Source organism: Ammospiza nelsoni, chromosome 12 (assembly GCF_027579445.1).
Source record: "Ammospiza nelsoni isolate bAmmNel1 chromosome 12, bAmmNel1.pri, whole genome shotgun sequence".
Lineage (NCBI taxonomy): Eukaryota > Metazoa > Chordata > Aves > Passeriformes > Passerellidae > Ammospiza > Ammospiza nelsoni.
The window spans coordinates 6,098,042-6,118,325 of record NC_080644.1 but is presented as its reverse complement, the minus strand read 5'-3'; the positions used below and the strand labels follow the sequence as shown (position 1 = coordinate 6,118,325).

At 46.3% G+C, this 20,284-nt stretch overlaps 1 protein-coding gene across 6 annotated transcripts in view; it reads left to right on the top strand.

The window, feature by feature from the left end:
- KCNQ2 (potassium voltage-gated channel subfamily Q member 2) overlaps positions 1 to 18,922 on the top strand; it is a 64,429-nt gene extending 45,507 nt beyond the window's left edge. For 3 of the 6 annotated variants that reach the window (XM_059480752.1, XM_059480751.1, XM_059480750.1), the window contains 5 exons: positions 6,948 to 7,171; positions 8,159 to 8,267; positions 8,796 to 8,927; positions 17,391 to 17,514; positions 18,215 to 18,922. In XM_059480752.1, coding sequence (XP_059336735.1) covers positions 6,948 to 7,171; positions 8,159 to 8,267; positions 8,796 to 8,927; positions 17,391 to 17,514; positions 18,215 to 18,922 — 1,297 coding nt within the window. Of the gene's footprint in view, positions 1 to 6,947; positions 7,172 to 8,158; positions 8,268 to 8,795; positions 8,928 to 11,700; positions 11,809 to 17,390; positions 17,515 to 18,214 lie in introns of all 6 variants that reach the window. The other 3 variants (XM_059480749.1, XM_059480747.1, XM_059480753.1) reach the window with 2 other exon arrangements.
- Positions 18,923 to 20,284: the final 1,362 nt, after the last annotated feature.

Sequence of the window (20,284 nt, the reverse complement as noted above, 5' to 3'; positions counted from 1 at the left end):
ATAGAGGTACTAGATGAGTAAAAAAAAGGTGGAAGAGCCTCCCCGCTGCCCGCCCCGAAATTAGAGCCTTGCCTGTTGTGCAGAGCGCACAAAGCGAACGGATGAGGATGGGGAATTTGGGCTGGGCCAGCCAAGCCAGTGTCTGCTCAGCAAGGGAGGAGGCCAGGAAATGAAGTTAAACAAATCATGGAAAATTTTCAAAAAAAGTCAAAATGAAAAATTTTAATTTTTTTTTTTTTAAAGATCCCTTCCTCCCTATCACCCCATCCCTCCTCAAGGTCCAGGGAATCCTTGCAAATTGACTTACACTGTACAGCAATGTCCAGTTAGTAGCCTGAGAAATACCAGCTTCCTGCCTCTGCTCAGTCACCATTCCTTTGGCTCTCTGACCGTGACAAATTGACCTTTCCTAGCCTGGTGGCCTTTGGAAGCCACAGCTTGCCTATCTAGCACCTCTACTACGCAGCTAGAGAAGGACTAATCTCAGCCTGTCCCGCCAGACGTAGGGGACAGGGCTCCCCTGAGCGTTGACATTGGCCTTGTGAATGGTTCTGTTTCTAGACCCCCAGGGGGACAGACAGCTTTAGCTCAGGGCTTTCTACGAGCAGGGTTTGCATCTTTTTCATCCAGCTGACCAACCGCTAGGTGTTTTCAGGGGCTTCCCAACCAGCATCCCTTAGTGCACCCACGGCCATATACACAGACACATAGATCTTCTCTTACTTGTGCGTAAATACTTTCCACACCTGCACTAGAAGAGTCTCTGCCCCCACCCCTGCTCCTCGGCAGCAAACATGCACCTTCTTGATCTCCCTCTGCCCAGAGTTTGCATGCTGTGAATGCTGGCAGGGGACCCCCAGCTCCTTGCCCCACAGCCAGGCAGGTGGACAGCCCAGGAGTGGCAGGGCACTGAGTGATGCCGCATGTTTGTGAACTCGGATTTTTGCATGCTCTTTTTTGGAGTCCGTTTTAATTCTCAAAATCACCAGTCTCTGTATCCCTCAGAAAGCCAACAAACTACAGCTTTGAAAGTTGTAAAACTGCAGCTCTAACAGTATATGTATCTCTGATTTTCTTCATTAATTGTTTCAACCTGTATCTTTTCTTTTCTTGCTATTTTTTGACCTGCTGGCTCTTTTTATTCTCTGTCAGTCTAGAGGGTAGGACTCATGGCTGAGGTGCTCAGAAGTAGAGTGGTAAATCCCATCTCTGAATGGGTAACAAAGAGGAATGGGTCATGATCTAGGGTTCATAAAAAGCAGTTTCTCCATGGTAGGAAATCCCTTACATCTGGATAAATAGCCTGAACCTCTGAGTCAGCCTCCTGCTACATATTTGGTGGTGCTATGGTCTTCCTTGAAGGTTAGCCTTGAAAAGTGGGGGTAAATATTGGGTGATCATCAGTTGCACAGGCAGCATTTCAAGACAAATGGCAAAGATTTGGTCAACAGTCTAGCTGGAAAAAATGAACCTGACTTCTGTGGTGTTCCCATTTGCCAGGTGAGGTTGTTTTATGTGTGGAGGTGTAGTGTGAGCAGGGAGTTCTCCCCAGAGAAAGCCTCCTCTCAGTTGCTTAACACTGAGGTTGTTTTTTGGCAGAGATGAAAATGAGCAGTGCTATTCATAATCTGTCCTCTCATCTGTTCGTGTCTAGTTCTGTTTTCTGGAAAATCAGCCACTCTGATCTCAATGTCTTCCTTGCATGTCTTCCTAGGCATGGATTTTTGATTGCTAGAGCCAGTGTGATTTTTTTTCTGTTTTCTACTGAATTCCTTCCCACTGTGATCCTCATTTCATCTCCCATGTCTTGAGTTCTGCAAGGGAAAGGGAGGATGAAACAAAGTGTTACCTCAATATCTTCTTAATCTGTTGGAGAGTCTGAAAAGAAGGATGACAGACTGTGGTTCTTCCAGTCAAAAAGGAGCCTTGGACTTTGGAATAGCTACAAGGGCATCTTTGTTACCTGCATCCATCCTGAATGTAGTGTTATACACCCTGTGCTTTAGTAGAACTGTGGGTTAATTTTTAAGGGATGTAAAAATAATTCAGATGTCTTGTTTCTGTGGACCCTTGGGTGTCTGCCACCAATCCCCACTGTACAAACTCTTGGGGCAGATGCCAGCACTTTGATGCAGCTCAGGCTGAGTGCTAAAAGCCTTCATCTAGGATGCACATAACGAAATAACAGCACACGATGAGGCAATCATGGAAAACTCAATGTAGGTAAATTAATAGGAAACTCCTTAGGAGCTGTGGTTTCTTAATGTACTAAACCAATGATCTTTAGTCAATAAATGCAATTACACATTCATTTTTAGACGGTAATGTAACTACACCAAGCCAGATTATCATCTCTATCGTATTCTGCTTTGTAAGAGACTTTCCCAGCACGCTCAGAGAGGAGGGCACCTCACAGTGGGAAGAGCACCCAGAGCAGTGAAGGAAAGGTGTTTGCAGAGCCCTGACTGGCCTGTGGCTCTCTGGCTGGAGCAGGTTCCTTAAAGGCTGCTTTGGGAATGATCAGCCAGCTCAGAGTGCAGCCTGGCTGCTTTGCTTTCCTCCCAAAATGCAGCACAGCCGAGCTGGCAAACAGCAAAGGGCTGGGAGAAGATGCAGGATGGGGCTGATGTGGTGTCTGACAGCACTCAACACCAGTCTGGGAGAAGAGGGCTGGGAATTAGGAAGAGATGGGTGATTATAACAGAATGCTGCAGGACAGCCAAGGTTAGAGATGTGCTCCACTGTCCCTTCACTCATCCCTGTGCTTTCCTGTGCTCCTGTGGTGGCTGCAGGGATGCTGCAACTCCAATCCTCACCATCACAGCAGCAGTGGCTCCCATCCAAGTCTAGCACTGTGGTTGTGGATGAGGAAAAGGAGAGGGATTACTCACCATGACAGGATCACTGGCTGATGTTTTGTTTCCCTTATACCCAGGTTTTTCTGTTTTTAGAAACTGCGTTCTCTAGGCTGAATTCACATTTTAGCAATGTTTTTTTCTGGAATCACTGGAGTCAAACCAGGCTTGAGCCGGGCCCTCTCTTGGTTTTTGTTTTAGTTGTGGTAAATTTTGTATACACAATTTTATTTTCCTTTCCTTCATGTCTCCAGTAATTGTTGTCTGCCTCTTACTCACAGCAGCAAGCAGACTGGAGCCCTGTGATAGTCACAAAGGCCATCATTCACTCCTGGCACTCCTGCCTGGTTTTAATCAGTTGTTCTCACATGCCACAAGCTCAACACAAACTCTTGATTTAAAAAAGCCCCTCATTTACCATCAGGAGACAGTCTTTTTCTCCTGGCCAGAATGAGCACAGATACTGGTTGAGTTTGGGTGCAGAGATGGATCTGGGTCTGTGCTAGTCCGACTCATTCTGGCTAGCTGAGAAGAAAATGAAGTAATGGCTCAAGCATAGTTTAAAATCAATGGCAAGACCTTACAACTGATACTTTTTATTGATCTAGAATTACTTCTAATGTAATGAGTCCACATTTTTTTTAAAGTGCTGATTTAGTACTATAGGGAACTGGAATAAACCCCAAACCAGAGCATTTCAAACAGGAGCTTAAACCCCTGGCATCCTAAGGAGGCTGATGGCAGCTCATTTTGAAGGTCAGTACTTGTGCCTTCCTCTGCTGAGTGCTGGGACTTAACCAAAATGCAAAGCCCACTAAAGCAGTGAACATCATCCAGTTTCTCCAGCATGGACTCTCATTTTTTGACTGGCAACAGAGAAAAATCAACTCATTTTCTATCCTTTGTTAAATTGAAGTCAAAACCTGAATATTTATAGACCTTCCCCACAGTCAGCCTGGAAAGGTAATTTTTTGCTATCAAATCTGATTTCATAGATGCCACTTGGAGTGGACCTAGAATGAAATCACAATCTGATTTAAACCTGTGATTTAAACCTGATAGGCTGTTGTGGCTTCCCCTAACCTGTGCCTCTGGTTGCACAGCCACAGATCCCTTTCCCTTCCTCCCCCTGGCATGAGCAGAGCTCCTGCCCTGTGCTCGCGCCACTGTCACCACTGTGAGTGTCCCTTTGTCCCTGCTGTCCCCACCTTCGTGTTGCCAACACCTCCCACCCAGCTGAGGCTCATTACCATCCTGGAGTGACATCCCAACACCACCTCTCTGGGGCACTCTGCATCCCTGTCCCTCTGCATGACTTTCTGGTTGAGTGAGAACATGATCTTGGATTAGCTGACAACATATATCCCTATGTATGTCTGTATTTCTTTGGGATTTTTTTTCCTACTAGCCCCTGCAGACCCCAACAGCACCCTCCTCTGCAGGATTGTACTTGCATGTGATTCCAGGTGTCATTTCCAATGAGGAATTGCATGACAGAAGGAAAGATTCTCTAAGTTGTTCATGGTGTCTCATGTCATCTATGTTAAAACAAAGAAGTTACATCAAGTGTTGGGTTTTTTCCTTAGTGAGTACTTGGGAACAAAACCCACCCAGATCTTAATTGTTCATCAGATTTCTATGAGATTTTTTAATGTGTTGCTCCTCATGCTGTCAGGATTAAAACTCTTTGCTTTTATCCCTCACCAAGTTCAACCCTTTATTTTTTGCTTTTTGTGATTCCTGCAAACATTTGTAGCACATTTGTTGTGGGAATGGAAAAGAGGCTCCAAGAAAAAGGCGCTGCCATACTCAGTGAAAGGCAACTGGTTTTATGCTGGGATTGGTGATGGGAGAAACGCAGCAGAGGATAGGGCACAAAAGATCACTTTGATTCCTGAATATTGCTGTGTTGCTAAAGCATTTTTATAAAGCTTACTTTTTAAAAAGGTAATTCAAAGTAATAGTACTACTGAAACACAGTGGATTCAAAAATATTATTCCTTAAAATCAATAAAAATAAAGAAAGAAGATCCAGTTGGCCTATTTAGAATCAAATGATGAAATTTCAATCTGGTTTCTAATCCAAGAAACTCAGAGTGAGAATTTCCTTTAAACCTTTGGCACATTATGTGCAATGGTTTTGGTGGCAGTAGTACTGAAGGCTTACATCTAGAAAGGTGTTTAGGCACGTGCTTGTTCCTAGCTTCCTGTGTGGATTTGTACATCTGACCTGGATTTCAGCTCTGTTGATCCCATGGCCTTCAGACAGACCCTGCAGATGGGCACCACACTGGAAATTCAATCCCCAGCACTTACCTGAATTAAAATTCATCTTTAATTAGAATAATTCCACCTTTTTAATTCGGTCATGAGCAAATTTTATTTTCTCTCCAACCCATCTTTCAATGTGAAATTGCTGCTGAGCTTGTGGCCGCAGCCACCCCTTCCCTGCAGCCCAGGGGATGCCCTCCCCACACAACTCCGCAAAATGCTGCCTAAGCACCTTTCTCTCCCTGTAAATGTTTGTTGTCTCGCAATGTAAAGTGACTTTGTAAAAATAGCACCTTCTTAGTCGACAAATCTGCTCCCTGAGTGTCCTTGAGTCACATCTTCCTTGGCTGGCCAGAGCTGGTGTCTGCTCCTGTCAGCAGGGAACAGCCGGCGGCTGGGAAAAGGGAGCCGCGCTTTGCTTCGCTTCAAAACCAGCAGCCAAGTTCTCACTGAAGAACCTCGTGTGCCAGTTTTGAAGGCAAAGAAGGGGCCGTGGGGCTCTGACTTTTAAGTTGGTGTTGCTGAAAGACAAAGCAAAAAAAAAAAAAAAAAAAGCAGGTCTTTGGTTGGTGATGTGGAAATTGAAATTTCTGAAATGTTCTTCCCGCAAATTGCGGCAGAGAGTTGGCAGCAGAAAGATAAGTGGCTGCTGCAATGGTACAGAATGCTGGGAATTCAATCCCTGTCTTCACTCAGTTTTGATATGTCTATATATAAAATATTGGCTATTCGTGCAGCTATCTTGCACTGGTTGTCCAACCTCTAATCAGTGGAGTTTAATCATTGATTGCTATTAAGAAAATATGAAATGATCCAAAAGTATTTGCAGTCTGCTTTCCTCATTGCTGTCTCTATAAAGTTTGTGGTTTCATAAAGATTTACAAAATCTCTTTGTTCTTAAATTTTTGGATAAAAATTCAACATCTCCATTTGGGTGAAAGGCTTTAAATGCAAATTTCAGAATTTGGAAACTAAGTAGAGCTGGGTGGTCACTATTTCCCAGTGAGATCTCTGTTTCTGGAGAGACCTCCTTTTCCAACCATAATTGCAAAGACTCATGTAGGAAAAAAGGCATGAAAGTGCCATATTCTGGAGTTTTAAAATTTTGCTTTCCATATTTATGACAGCCATAGCAGACCTCGAAGGAGATGGCAGATAGCTTTTAGATGGGATTTTTGTAGGATGCAAAGGAGTGGCACAGTGTTTGTATTTATATTTCAACATGTTACTGGATAAAGAATAATTCTTTGGAATATATAAAGGGGTCAGATCATGTTTTAAGAGGGAGGAAATACAGGAGCTGAAGAAAGGGAAGGGACAGATCTGAGCACCAGAAGTGAAGTTTGCACAAAAGTTTTAAGGTGGTGGTTTGGGGTTATTTTACTTGGTATTTTCTTATTAGCCATAGTGTTTTGGAAGGCAGTTGTGAAAGAAAAGCTTCCTAACTGGTGATCGGAGCCGATCAGTGATTTAAGGAATCATAACCTCATTGTTAATGTCATTCTGTCCCGCCAGCCCTGGCATCCCATGAGGGGCTGCTGTTTAAGTCCTCATTATTTTCTCTCTCTTACAAACCATTCCCATTTCACTCATGATGACGGAAACATTTCTACAATGCTTTCTTTAAAACAAAAATAAAAATAAAAAATACATATTGGAGAAAAAAAAAAAAAAAAAAAGCCAACAGCAAAGCTACATGTCACTGCTGCTTGGAAGTGCTCTTGGTTTCTAATGGCTGGTGGGGAAGGACTGCGTGGTTTCCAGAATGACTCCTCCTGCTGTCTCCTTTTTGTCTTTGTTTCAACGTGTTTCTCTGAACAGTCAGAAGGTCAGTTTGAAAGATCGTGTCTTCTCCAGTCCCCGCGGTGCTGGCACCAAAGGGAAAGGCTCTCCACAGGCTCAGGGCATCAGGAGGTCCCCCAGTGCGGACCAGAGCATCGAGGACAGCCCAAGCAAAGTGCCCAAGAGCTGGAGCTTCGGAGACCGCAGCCGAGCCCGGCAAGCCTTCCGCATCAAGGGAGCGGCGTCGCGGCAGAACTCGGAAGGTGAGGGCTTGGGATGCCATGCTGGACCCTAAATTCCCAGCTGGCCCCAACATCCTGTCCCTCCCCACCTAAGAAGGGCAGAGCTGCCAGCCAAGGTGTTCTTCTCCTTCTCCTTCTCCTTCTCCTTCTCCTTCTCCTTCTCCTTCTCCTTCTCCTTCTCCTTCTCCTTCTCCTTCTCCTTCTCCTTCTCCTTCTCCTTCTCCTTCTCCTTCTCCTTCTCCTTCTCCTTCTCCTTCTCCTTCTCCTTCTCCTTCTCCTTCTCCTTCTCCTTCTCCTTCTCCTTCTCCTTCTCCTTCTCCTCCCAGTCCTTTAGCTGGGAGTAGGCTGAGCAACCTGATCAAGTTGAAGATGTCCCTGCCCATTGCAGGGGATTGGGCTACAGGGCCTTTAAAATGTCCCTTCCAACCCAAACTTGTCAATAATGATTACAAGAGGCAAGGAAACCCCTTCTAATACCCATTATAATGTTTGTATTTCTGTATATAAGGATGGGGAAAGAAGGAAGAGTCAGGTATTGGGACAAGAGGAAATGACCTCAAGGTGCACTGGGGAGGATTAGGTTGGATATCAGGAAAAATTTCTTGACTAAGAGGGTGGTCAAGCCCTGGAATAGGCTGCACAGGGCAGTGGTGGAGTCACCTTTTGGAGGGATTTAAAACACATCTAGATGTGGCACCTGGGGGCATGGTTTTGTGGCTGGGCTTGGCTGTGCTGGGGGAATGGTTGGACTTGATCTTAGCGGGCTTTTCCAACCCAAATGGTATTCACTGGGATTCACTGATACAGGGATATGTGAGAGCTGCACTTGGCATTGCTGAATGTCACCTAAGCACATCCTGGGAAATGCTCTCATCTGGATGCTCAGCAAAGGCTTCTCTGCTGCATCCCCTGGGGTTGCTGTTTGTGATCTGCCTCATCTTTCCTTGTGCAGCACTGGCACAGGGAACAGTAACGTGTTGTGTTTCTCCTTCCCTGTCCCAAACCCAGAAGCAAGCCTCCCTGGAGAAGACATTCCTGATGAGAACAAAAGCTGCAACTGCGAGTTTGTGACAGAAGATTTGACACCAGGGCTGAAAGTCAGCATCAGGGCCGTGTGGTAAGAGAGGGAGAGGGGGGAAGCAGTTCAGAAAAATAAATTATAGAGAAAAATGAGAAGTGTAAAGCCTGAGAAGTGCTGGCAAATGCTGACATGTGTGTGCTGCAGGCTGCTTTTCCCCTGGGTGGCCTGCCCTGCTTTACAGACAATTTTGCCAGGAAGGGCAATTTTTGCTTAGGGAAGGAATAAATGGAGAAACAGGAAAATCCCCCGCAGGGATGCATCCAAATGACAGTTCTCACCAGCTCTGAACGTAATGCTGACATTTCTAAAAGTGGTGCAGAGAGCACATGCACAGATGACGGTCCAAGGGGCATCAGGGACCCCCTGGTGCAGACAGGGCTTCAGCCACCAGCCCCCGCAATCGCCTTCCTCTCTCCTCTTGCTGCATCCTCCCGCAAACCCACAGGGTTGGGATTTATTCCATTTTCCCTCCAGAGCAGCTCCCTGCAGTGTTTTTTACCCGCCATGAAGCAGGTCAGGCTGCACCCAGGGATGTGTGATGATTTTGCTGTCTGTCTCCTGCAGCATTATGAGGTTTCTGGTCTCCAAGCGCAAGTTTAAGGAGAGCCTCCGGCCCTACGACGTGATGGACGTCATCGAGCAGTACTCAGCTGGGCACCTGGACATGCTCTCCCGGATCAAAAACCTTCAGGCCAGGCAAGAGAACCCTCTCTTTGCTTCATTTTCTACTGCATTTTGTTCACTGTGGAGGTCTTTTCAGGAGAGACACTTCTCTTTGCAGCTACAGCTTATTCTTTTCCTTTTTAAGACAAATCCCCACGGAACATCAGTGCTAATGGCTGGCACCCACAGGGATAAGCAGGCCTTTAGGGCAGGGACTGCCCTGAAACTCCCTTACTGCCCATCTCAGGACATACAGAAATCATGGCTCATCCTCCTGCTTTATTTGGGGAGCTTTTGGCAATATGGTTTATCCCAATATGTATATCTCCATGGTCCTCCTGGCAGGGTGCAAAGGTTTGGTGCCCCAGGTTTAAGGCTGATGTGGGTCACTTGGTACCTTTCTGGGAGTGAAATAAGATGAAATTTGATGTCCTGGCTGTGGCCCTGCTGCCACAGACACAGAGAGCAGTGAGGAGGAGGTAGCAGCTCCCTCCCACCGTTGGGGTGCTGAGCTGCTTCAGGAGGAATCCCTCCTCAGATGGCACAGTCTGCTGAAAATCCATGCAGATGGGAGTGTCTCATCCAAGCCCACCAACGTAGGTGGGGTTTAGCTGAGCTGCATTTCAGCTTCTGTACTCAGATTTTAGGGCAAGATGTGCTCATTTTAAGAGGAGAAGAAATGTGGAAAAGCGACAAATGGAACCGAGAAGGTTCCATGTTTTTCATGTTTCTCCTGGAAGAAAAAAACCCCTCAAACATTTGATTCCTTGAACAGAGGATCAAAGTTTAATCTTTCAGTCTGACCACTTTTCCCTCAGCCCTGATGGGAAAAGCAGACCCCAAGCCTCCAACAGCCCTGGTTGTGTTGGCTCAGCAGAAGTGGCTCCAGGTCTGCAGAGTTTGAAGGACACCCAGAACTGTGTCAGGGCTTGGCCATGGGCAATCTCCAGTCAAAAAAATACACCATTTGCTTTTACACTTGGAGAATGAAATTGCTTCCCTTGATGGCTGTGGCAGCCCAGTTTCCCCTAGAAGCCATTGAGGAAGTTTTCCTTTAATTTCAGACCCATTTAAGTCCCCAGTAGAGTCAGCAAATATGAAGGAAAAAGAAATGTTTGTATATGCAAACAGCTGACATGAACCTCAGGAATGAAAGAGGAAAATTGTCTTGGGAAAAAGAGGAGTCTCTGTTCTGCCATGAATCTCTCAGAGACCATTTTAACTCTGCTATTTTTGATGTTCAAGACGCAGAGGTAACTTTCTCAGCCCTGCTGCACACTCTGCTTTTCCCAGAAGGAACATTCTCCCTTGCAATGGAGACCAAAATATCCTGGAGAATTTCCTCTGTGTGAGCCTCTCACTCCTGTTCTGAACAAATTCAGTGATCATAGATCTAAGATGTGTAGCTGAATATAGAGGGAGAAGAGAGGAGGAAGGGATTGAGATTTCCTAACTTTAGTAACCTGAACCAAGAGGCCTTGAGACCGCCTCTGCAGTGGGTCCTGGGCATTTGGATTGTCACCTCTGCTGGCTCCAGGTGGGATGCCTGAGTCTCCAGCACCCTGAGGGCTGTGGCAGATTGTCTCACCACCCATCCAGATCTCCCCAGTCCTTCAGGGACATGTGCTGCAGAGACAAAGCAGTTTGGTTGTCTGCTTTTTTGGGGAGGTTGGGGTAAGGAATTGCAGCTTTCGAAGACCAAACTGGATTCTTCTCTTAGCTGTCGGAGGACTGTGAGGATGAGGCTCTGGGGCTGGAGAAGGCCACCACCCATCCTCTCACAGGGAAGCCAGGAGGACCAGGAGCTGCTTCAAATGCATGAAGCACCTGGGTTTGGGATCCAAGACTGCCAGGCAGCTTCATTGGTTTCACTGTCCCCACTGAGCAGGAGATCAGTGGTGGTGATGGGAGCAGACCCCTTTGGGGCCACCCTTTGGGCACCAACATGTCCCATGGCTGGGCACCTGCCCAGTACAACTGTAAGGGCCCCCTGTAGACAAGGCTATGGCCAGTGTTAGACCCTGAATCCATATGGTGGATGCCAGAGAGGAAGTCATGGGGCACCTTGGAGAACAGATATTTTAGTGTCCCTTTCCTTCATCAGAGCCCTGCGCTCTGCCTGCCGGCCCAGCTCAGCTCTGACCTCCCCTAGCCAGGGCTGTGGTGGATTAAAGCTGCATCCAAGCACATTTCTGGGGTGTTTACATGTACTTTCCTCTTTAATCAGTAAAGCCTCTGTCACTGTGTCTGCAATGTGCTCTTTTCAGTGTTGTGTTCACATTGTCTCGTGTTCCATCCCGACACCTTGCCAACCATGGATGTCTCCCATTCATTGAGTTATCCAGCCCTGCAGCGTTCCTCGCCGACTCCCAGCAGCTCATACTTCCCTGAACTAGCTGAGGATGTGCTCTCTAGCACTGGAACTGAAAGGAGGATGAATATATGTTGTTTCATGTCCAGCCACCTCAATGGGATATTGCCACACATATGCAAATATATTCCAGAGGGTAAAGCATGGTGCCTGTTATATCTGGGGCGGGGGGAGCTCCTAATGGTGATGCAGTGGTGCCTAAATCCCCAAATCTTACCCTGAGGTGGGTAAGACTCTGGTTTTTCACCAACAACCAGGTGGTAGGCGAGAGCCTTCTGTTTCCAGCGGAATATATTTTCAATTTCTCTCTCTTTCTCTCCCTGTCCTTCTGTTTGTCAGTTGTTTCTTTCCGCGACTTTTCTCTGACCAACTTTTCTCTACGTGTTGCTTCATTATGCATTTTGCTGGTGTCTTTTCTCTTATTTACTTTGCCAGGATAGATATGATTGTGGGTCCCCCACCCCCTTCAACTCCCCGGCATAAGAAGTATCCAACCAAAGGACCCATGTATTCTTCCAAAGAGTCTCCCCAATACTCGCCTAGGTTAGGATTCACCAAAATGCCGCTTTCTCCGGAATTTTTTTTTCATTTGCTTAATGTCAAACCCCCTTCATGCCAGTTATATGACGGCATTTCTCACTTAGCAGTGCAGCCTGCTAAATCAACACTCACTTGCTGCTCTGGGTGTGCTCTGATTTGCCTTCAAGCCAGAGGGGAACAAAAAAGGGGATGTTCGTTCAGTCATCAATAACCATCAATTCCTTCAGCAAGCCTATTTCCTATTTTCAGTCTTCTTCGAGGTGTTAGAAAGCTAAATTGTGTCTTTTTAAATGATCTCATATTTTATCAGGCTGTCTTCAAACGTAGAAGGTGGAATATTTACCCACAAAGCCAATATAAAGTGAACAATCCACTTCCTAAAGGATGACACCATCCACACACAAGCAAAGGAGCCTCTGCAGCTCTTGGGACAATTAAATGAATTTATTTCAGTGGGCAGAGTAAGAATGAAGTGTTTTGTAGCTGATGAACACAGTGATCTCTATTTCCTCCTGGTGCCATTTTACTGACCATGGAGGAAAAAATTGTGTTGAAGTACTACAACCATGGGACTCATATTCTGAAAAATAAGAAATCAGTCTTGATTTTCCAAGCAAAAGGAGCAGGAGTCAAACCCAGCCCTCAGTCACACAGCGAGATAGTTGTCATTAAGTTCTCTCTAAGTAAAATCATATCTGAAGCTCATGCAATGAGGAATATATTCTCCCAAAAATTCCCAATTTAGGGCATTCTGAGGTCTGGGCAGCAAGGCCATGAGCTGGGCTTTATTTTCTCCTTGTACTGAGACCAGTAGAGCCCAAAGCAGGTATAAATATTTGCCCGAAAGTAATTTTCCATGCAGAAATAGTAGGTGATTTTTAAATGCAGTAAGCTTAGCCTCAAATATTTTCTTTCCCTAAATATATTTGCCTCCCTAAGAGCTAATATGTGACAAATCTCTTGATTTTTATTTAAGCTGCTCTGAGTAATCTTCACTAGAGAAATGTAAGTAAAAAGAATATTGAAAGCTTACCTTTTCCCACTCAGCTAGCTCAAACATTAAAAAAAATTGAATTTTTTAGAAGCCCAAAGCTTTATGCTTGGAAAAAAAATGCTTTCAGAAAAGTATTTTTTCCCATTCTTCCTCCCTGGCAAAAGAAGTCTTTGAAAACAAAATGACCTTGCTATCTGCAGAAACATTTATATTTAAATTTAAAAATACATATTCAAATGGATTTTGTTGTATTTAATCTTTAAGATGATACGTCCAACAAGCCTTCACTAAAAGCAAGATTTTCATGTGAAAACTTGTGCCTCACACATAGCAAAGGTGATTAATGGATCTGAGGGGAGGAGGCCTCAAAATGGAATATTTATTTTATTCAGTCCAAGACTGTTGCTGTATCAGCTTCATGCTAATGACTTTCCCCCCACCATTTATACAGTTTCTAATACTGATTTAAAAATCTTTGCCCATGCCCACAAGGGTCCTGGGATGTTTAGACTTTTTAATGTAATTTCTCCTTTTTCCAGTGGGTTTTTTTTTTTTTTTTCATTTCCCCCTTATCAAGCCGTGCCTGCAAAAAGCAGCAGGATACAGAAGGCTGCTGAAATCTCTGTTCCCACCCATGAAAAGGCATGTGCTACACTTAATTTTTGGCAGTTTTATCCTCCCACAGACACCAGCAGCACTTGTGAGGTGCTCAAGGGGCTGATGGATGGGAGTCAGAGCTCTGATCCAAAAACCCTGGGTCAGGCTCGGCTGCTGCCATGGTCTTTGTCCTGTGAGATCCCCATGGATGGCTCCAGCCTCTCCTTTTCAGTCTGCACCCCCTGTTTTAGCCAAATTCTGCCCAGAGAAAGGCCATGGGAGGGATGTCCCATGAGCTGTCTTCACCCTATGGATTGCTCAGTTCAGCCAAAATCTTTCTGCGAGAAGCTCCCAGCAAAGTCAGGGGGATCCTGGTAGGTGCCCGCAGCTGTGGTTTGGCTGGTGGTGTTTGCTCCATGCTCTGCACAGAGACAATTTGGATAATATTTAGCCTAGAATAGGTGCAATCTCAGCTGTAATTTTTAGAAAACAGTTGTTGATCTAAATTTGTCCAGAGCAAGCTTCATTGCCAAATGAAGGGGTAAGTAGCCAGTCCTGTGACATGGATGAAGGGGGTTTGGCTTCAATGCCTGGATTGTTTACAAAAGTTTATAAGAGATAAAGGACAAAAAAGGAAAATACTTGACTATCTATTCCCAAACACTTCATTTTTATATCATTTGAGCCGTTTGACCTTTTGATGTCTGCTTCTGGCCCGAGGGTGACAAATTACACCTCTTTGCATGCACTGTTAGCATGAAGCATAATGAAGCATGAGAAAACCTGCACTGTGGCTGATGCAAGAATTTACATTTTTTTTGTGTCATTAGAAAGAAGGAAAGACAGTAAAGTCCACTTTAAAGAGCAATCCCCTCTTCTTTCTCCCTCCCAAAGTGAGGCCCAGCAGAGCCAACCAGGGACAGCAGATGGCACAGTTGGTTGTGCATCCTTAGAAATCTCTGAATCCTCTTCTGCCAGGAAAGGAAGAACATGGGGCTGGCTCTTCCAAAGCTTCAGCTGAATTCTTCCCTCTGCACAAGTGTATTTGGCACAGCAAAAATAAGTATTGAGAAGACACAAATCTCCCCATGGCCTGTAGTGTAGAAGTGGGGTGGGCACCCCAGAAGATTCTTGGTCCTTTGTCATGCAGTAAGAACATAAATTATCCCCTTCTGCTTCCTATAGTGGAATATCTTCTTTCTTCTTCATCTTTTGAGCTTTGTTGCCCAGCTGGGACAAAATCTCAAAATCTTGTAATGGCTAAAAGGACCTCCTGCTCTTGGTGGTTCTGAGCTAGGTACAGGTGGGTTGGGGAGCTCACAAGGAATTTCCTCTTTTCTCTTATATCAGATAAGTCACAAATGAAATCTGGGCTTTGCTGAGGGTAGGAGCACTCTCCTGTGCTCCAGCTTGTGCCATGGGCAGCAAAGGGGTAGGAGACCTTGACACTGGTTTCTCCCATAAAGTAAGGAGGACTTGGTTCACCTTCTCCCCTCCCTGCACTGAAGCCAGAGGCCCAGAGCTGCCCCCTGCACCACCCTTGGTGCTGCTCTGCCTCCAGGGAGGGATCTGGCTCTGCTTCCTCAGAGCTGTGGGAGACAACCACCCCAGGAGTCAGGGCTGTGTTCAGGTACAGAAAAAAAGGGAATGAATAAAGCAGGAATTCTGGGCTCTGGTGTCAGTTCTATAATGGGAAAGGGCTTCTGAATGCTTTACGGGTGAGCTCTGGGAAGGGCTTCAGCCCTGCTCCTAAATCCCAGCAGGTCTAAAGGCAATTTGAAAGTGAGCAACAACTGAATGCTCTTCTTAGTGATCACTCCAGCAGTGAAGTGCCAGCTGGCCCCTGAAATGGGCCATGTGAGGGTCACTCACTGGATAGCTCTTCTCTACAGATATGAAAGACAGCAGAGGTCCTGCCTTGATTTCTGCAAGGTCAGAATTAGGGTTAGGATGCAATGTTGGGTTTTCCTCTCTGTGTCACAGTCTGTCCTGCCTCCCTGCTCCACTCCACAGCTCCTGAGGGACGTCTCATTTCCATGAGTGGACATATTTCAGTGTCACTGTGCTGCTGGATGCGACAGGAGGACAGAGCACCCCGATTGTTCTCGGCCTTCTGCAATACTCAATAACGTTTAGACTTTGGGCCTCTTTAAACTCATGTTCATTCTTTTACCAGTCTACTTGCTTGTGCATACAGGAGAGGAGGTCATACAATGGCTGTACCACGCCTTGGCTTGTGATTCCCCACCAAGGTAGCCCGAGGTACCCAATTTAACAGCTCTTTGCTTACATGGTAACGACTTTGTCCCAGGATTTCTTGTGCTGTATGTCCTGTCAGTAACTGCATCCCTCGTGGGGAGTTCCTGTAAATGTCAGTGACTTCCTTCTCCCATTACAAGAGAGAAATAAGGCATGCATATTCCTCACACTTGTAATTCCAGCACTTGGTGCTCCTTGTACTCCTGTGCTTATATTGCTAAGCAAAGGATCAAACATGGCTTTTTAAGCAGAACAGAATTCTGTCACATCCCTGCCCAAATCAAATAGCTTCTGGGATCAAAGCTAAACTCTGAAACAATTGTTGGCTTATATTTTCTGTCTTTGGTATGATGTGCTCATCCACTTCATCTCTTTGAGCCAGATCTGGTGCTGTAAAGTGCTGTTGCTCTAATATAAGCTAAGGGAGCCACGCTGGTCCATTCCCACTGGTACCTGTCCCTCAGTGTCAACAGCCAACATCAGTATGAAGTCCCTGTCCAATGTGAAGCAAACAGATGGCTCTTGTGTTGGAAATAGCCTCACATCTCATTCCTTTCCTTGGTTTTTGTTTGTTCATTTTCCCCTGTCTGTCTGTGTTCAGCTCCTTCCTTTTCCTCCTCCTGGTGCATGGACCCATGGCCCACACGGCAGAACTGTGTAAGAAGCATTTTGAGTTTTTGCTCAAGATTCCTCAACTTGGTTTCAGTCAGATTAATTAACCCTTCTTTCCCCCTGCCACCCTTACGTTTGGTGCATTATGCAAGAGTAAAGTTTGCCCAGCACAGAATTAGTCCATAAACCTGGCTGCCATTAAGAAGTTATTCCAAAAATGAGTTGCTCCCCAGACTTTGGAGGGATCAAAAAGCTCCATTGTTTACTCTGCAGAAATTTATATTTGATGCCTCTAATAAAATTGAATTCCAACTTCCAGGCTGGTTCTACTCTCCTCCTTTCCCTGCCTATGGAGCTGTTAATCAAGCCAGGTGTTTCCATACTGGGAATAAGGAAGTGCAAATGTGACGTGTGTAAAGAATTCAGTACCAAATTATGTGCCTGGTAACCTTTCCCAGCTGATTTGGCAGGAGCCTTCTCTGCTGCTTCCAGCTGGGAGCCCTGCTAATAAAAACCAGTAAATCTAGCAGTACAAGTGTAAACTGCATTGAGATGAAAACAGTTTGGTAATGTTTGGTGAGTTCTGGCCAAATTCAGCCTTGATGTAATTCCACTAAAACACTAATCACTGCACCTGTTTGTCTGGATCTTAGGACAAGCAGCTTATTTTCATGGACATGAGAATTACACGTGGACATTTGCATGGAGGAGAGGTAACTGCTGCAAAGACTGAAAAAAATCCCATTGATATTTGCTAGACAGAAAACTTGATCTTCCCCCAAAACAATAATTTCTCAGCGCAAATAAGAAGTTAATCGATTTGGGAGAAAGCCAGCTAAAGAAATTCTTTGCAGTGGGTAAATTTACTGTGCATAATGTGCCAGGTTTTATCTGTATAAACAGAAATGGATAATTTCAAACTCCGCTAATACCGCTCTGAATTTTGCATCTGAATTAACACTTCAGTGCCACTGCGTGTCTGTGAGTAATTTGGAGTGTTAGCTGGGAGAGAGGCTGTTGCTTTGTCCCGTGGAGGCACAACAAGCAGTGCCCTCCTCACCTGCTGCCTCCAACTGACTCCAGGTCCTTTTCCGGGGGTGGGGGGATTTTCTGATCCCGCTAGAGTTGACCAGATTGTTGGGAGAGGATCCTCCATGACCGACAAGGATCGGACCAAAGGGCCGGCAGAAGGGGAGCTGCCCGAAGACCCCAGCATGATGGGCAGGCTTGGAAAAGTTGAAAAACAGGTATCTTGGGTCAGGAGGGGGGTCTTGTCAGAGAGTGTTGCATGCATTGTGTTGGTTTTTCCTTGGCTTTTTCCTTTCAGTGGAATGTTACCTTTTAGTTAAAAAAAAATGAGACCCCTGAATACTTTGAAAAAGAAGCAAGGTGGATGTTACGAAAAGGCACTAAATGCCTTGGAAGCCTAAGTGCTACTTTCAAACCAGGCATCTTAATTATAGTTTAGTGAGTTTGTAAAAAGCCTGTGTTCTTTTTGAAAACAGCACATTGGTTTCTTTGCCACCACACTGGACAAGTTTTCAAATGAATCCCTGAGCCTGGCTGCTGGAGCTGCTGGCCTTGCTGAAGATTTAAAATCTTCCTAGAGCATAAGGCCCAGAAATCCCAATGGCCTTCTGAGCTCAGACGAGTGCAAAGTGCAGGAAGGAGCTGGAAGGAGCAAGTGTTCTCCTGCTTTTCTAGAACTTGGTGCCTGTCATAAAGATTAGAGGAGCATAAGGAAAATCCTGTAACAAGGTGGAGAATTAAACCCTTCAGAACAGGACAATTAAATACTCTAAAAGTTTGAGATGCTGTGGGTCACTGTAGGCAGAGGTGATCTATGAAGCCCAGTCCCACACTTGTGCCTGGATGGAAGTTGCTTATACTCAGGATGTTGATGTGCCTCAGCTTGCACATAGTGCTGGAACTGTGGTGTTTTTGCAGGTTCAGTCCATGGAGAAGAAGCTGGACTTCCTGGTGAACATCTACATGCAGCGGATGGGCATCCCACCAACGGAGACAGAGGCTTACTTTGGGTCCAAAGAACCAGACCCGGCCCCTCCCTACCACAGCCCCGAAGACAGCCGGGAGCACATCGACAAGAACGGCTGCATCATCAAGATCATCAGGTCCACCAGCTCCATGGGTCAGAAGAACTTCTCTGCCCCGCCAGCCCCGAGCAACGCCTGCCCGCCCTCCACGTCGTGCCAGCGGCAGAGCCACGGCTCCTCTCCCATCGGGGACCCCGGCTCGCTGGTCCGGATCCCACCTCCGCCCTCCCACGAGCGCTCCCTGTCCGCCTACAGCGGCGGGCACCGGGCGAGCAGCGCGGAGTACCTGAGGAACGAAGACATTACAACCAAACACCACGAGAGTGCCATGAGAGACAGCGACACGTCCATCTCCATCCCCTCGGTGGACCATGAGGAACTGGAGCGCTCTTTCAGCGGCTTTAGCATCTCCCAGTCCAAAGAGAATTTGGACATCCTTAACAACGGTTGCTATGCAGCCGTGGCCAAAATCAGACCCTACATTGCAGAAGGGGAGTCAGACACCGACTCTGACCTGTGCACGCCCTGTGGTCCCCCGCCAAGGTCGGCCACGGGCGAGGGACCCTTCAGTGACATGGGCTGGTCAACCCCCCGGCAGTGAAGCCTCCCTGCAGCCGGCGCGCCGCGTCCCAGCGCTGGCAGCTGCCCGCTCCAGCTGCCCACATGTCGAACTTCTCAAGGAGATTGGCAGCTAAGGTTTTCCTCTTTCTAGGACACCCTTAGCTGGCAGATACTTTCTTGCAGCTTACTCTGGGGGGGACAAGCAGGTCCGAGCCTGCACTTGTGGAAGAGGTCACGGTGATGAGCGAACTGGAGCCGTGAAGTCCAGATTTCTTTCATACTCTCTTTCTAAGATCATTAGGTGAAACTTCCATGGCGCAGAGTAGGCAATTTGCATTTCTTGGGAATCTTCAGAAGCGCAGGGCAGGAATAAATCACCCAGCCAAGGCTTTTGTAGATCACATTAACTGGTGGCTGACAAGTGTTAGGTGGGAATTGATATGTAACGGCAGGAGCTGATCACACCTTTAGGTATTTTGGAGTCAGAGACAGAATATGTGTCTGTTTCTGGCTTAGGTTTCAGGGCATGTGTAATAGTGAGGGGTTGTTACTCTGTGGTTCCTCATTAGCTGTCAGGAAGGTGACATAATTCCAATATAATACATGGAAAATTCCTGGAGGAGAGGGATGATGGCTGGGATATTTCCATGAGCAGGAGACATGGCCTTAAGTGGGACTTGCTGGGGTAATGCTCTGAACCACAGCAATTTGGAAATTATCCCATCTTGGGAAAAACTCAGAAAATATGAACTTGAGTGCAAGAAGAGGGACAATCCAGAGGGCAGAGAAATGACACAGAGAAGGAGGACGAGACACTATGGGGATGGAATTTTATATTTTTAACCATGTATTATATTTAATTATCTCTCCTTCTGCTGACAAGGGACTTGGGGGTGCTTTGAAAGCAAAGATGAACGAAAGGCAACCCCTCTGGAGGGCTGCCATAATCCCAAGCCATTCTCATGGCGAGCAATTGGGGAGGCGCAGCCACCAGGCAAAGGGAGAGGGTGGACATGCAGGATGCTGTGGTCCCTGCCTTGCTGTGAGTGAAGTGCTGAGCTCCATCCTCTGGAAGCCCTGTTGGTCAGAGTGGGCACTTTTCTTATGGTTTGCATTGTGCCTGAACACTTTATTGCACACACTATGCCCGTGAAAATCTTTCCTTTCTTCTTCTGCCCTGCCAAGAATCTCACCCCCCCATTTTTGGGACATCCTTTGGTTTGTTTGGATCCCTCAAGCTGAGTTAAGAGGCTCTGCTTTCTTTCTTTCTTCATGGTCTTTCAGAAGCCTCTTGCCCGTGCTTGCCTGCAAGTTGTGCCAATCCCAGTCTGCTCCATTTTATTGTGGAAGCACTTCCTCTTGGAAAGGTCATTGTGTCATTACCAGGAACCTCAGCAGCTCC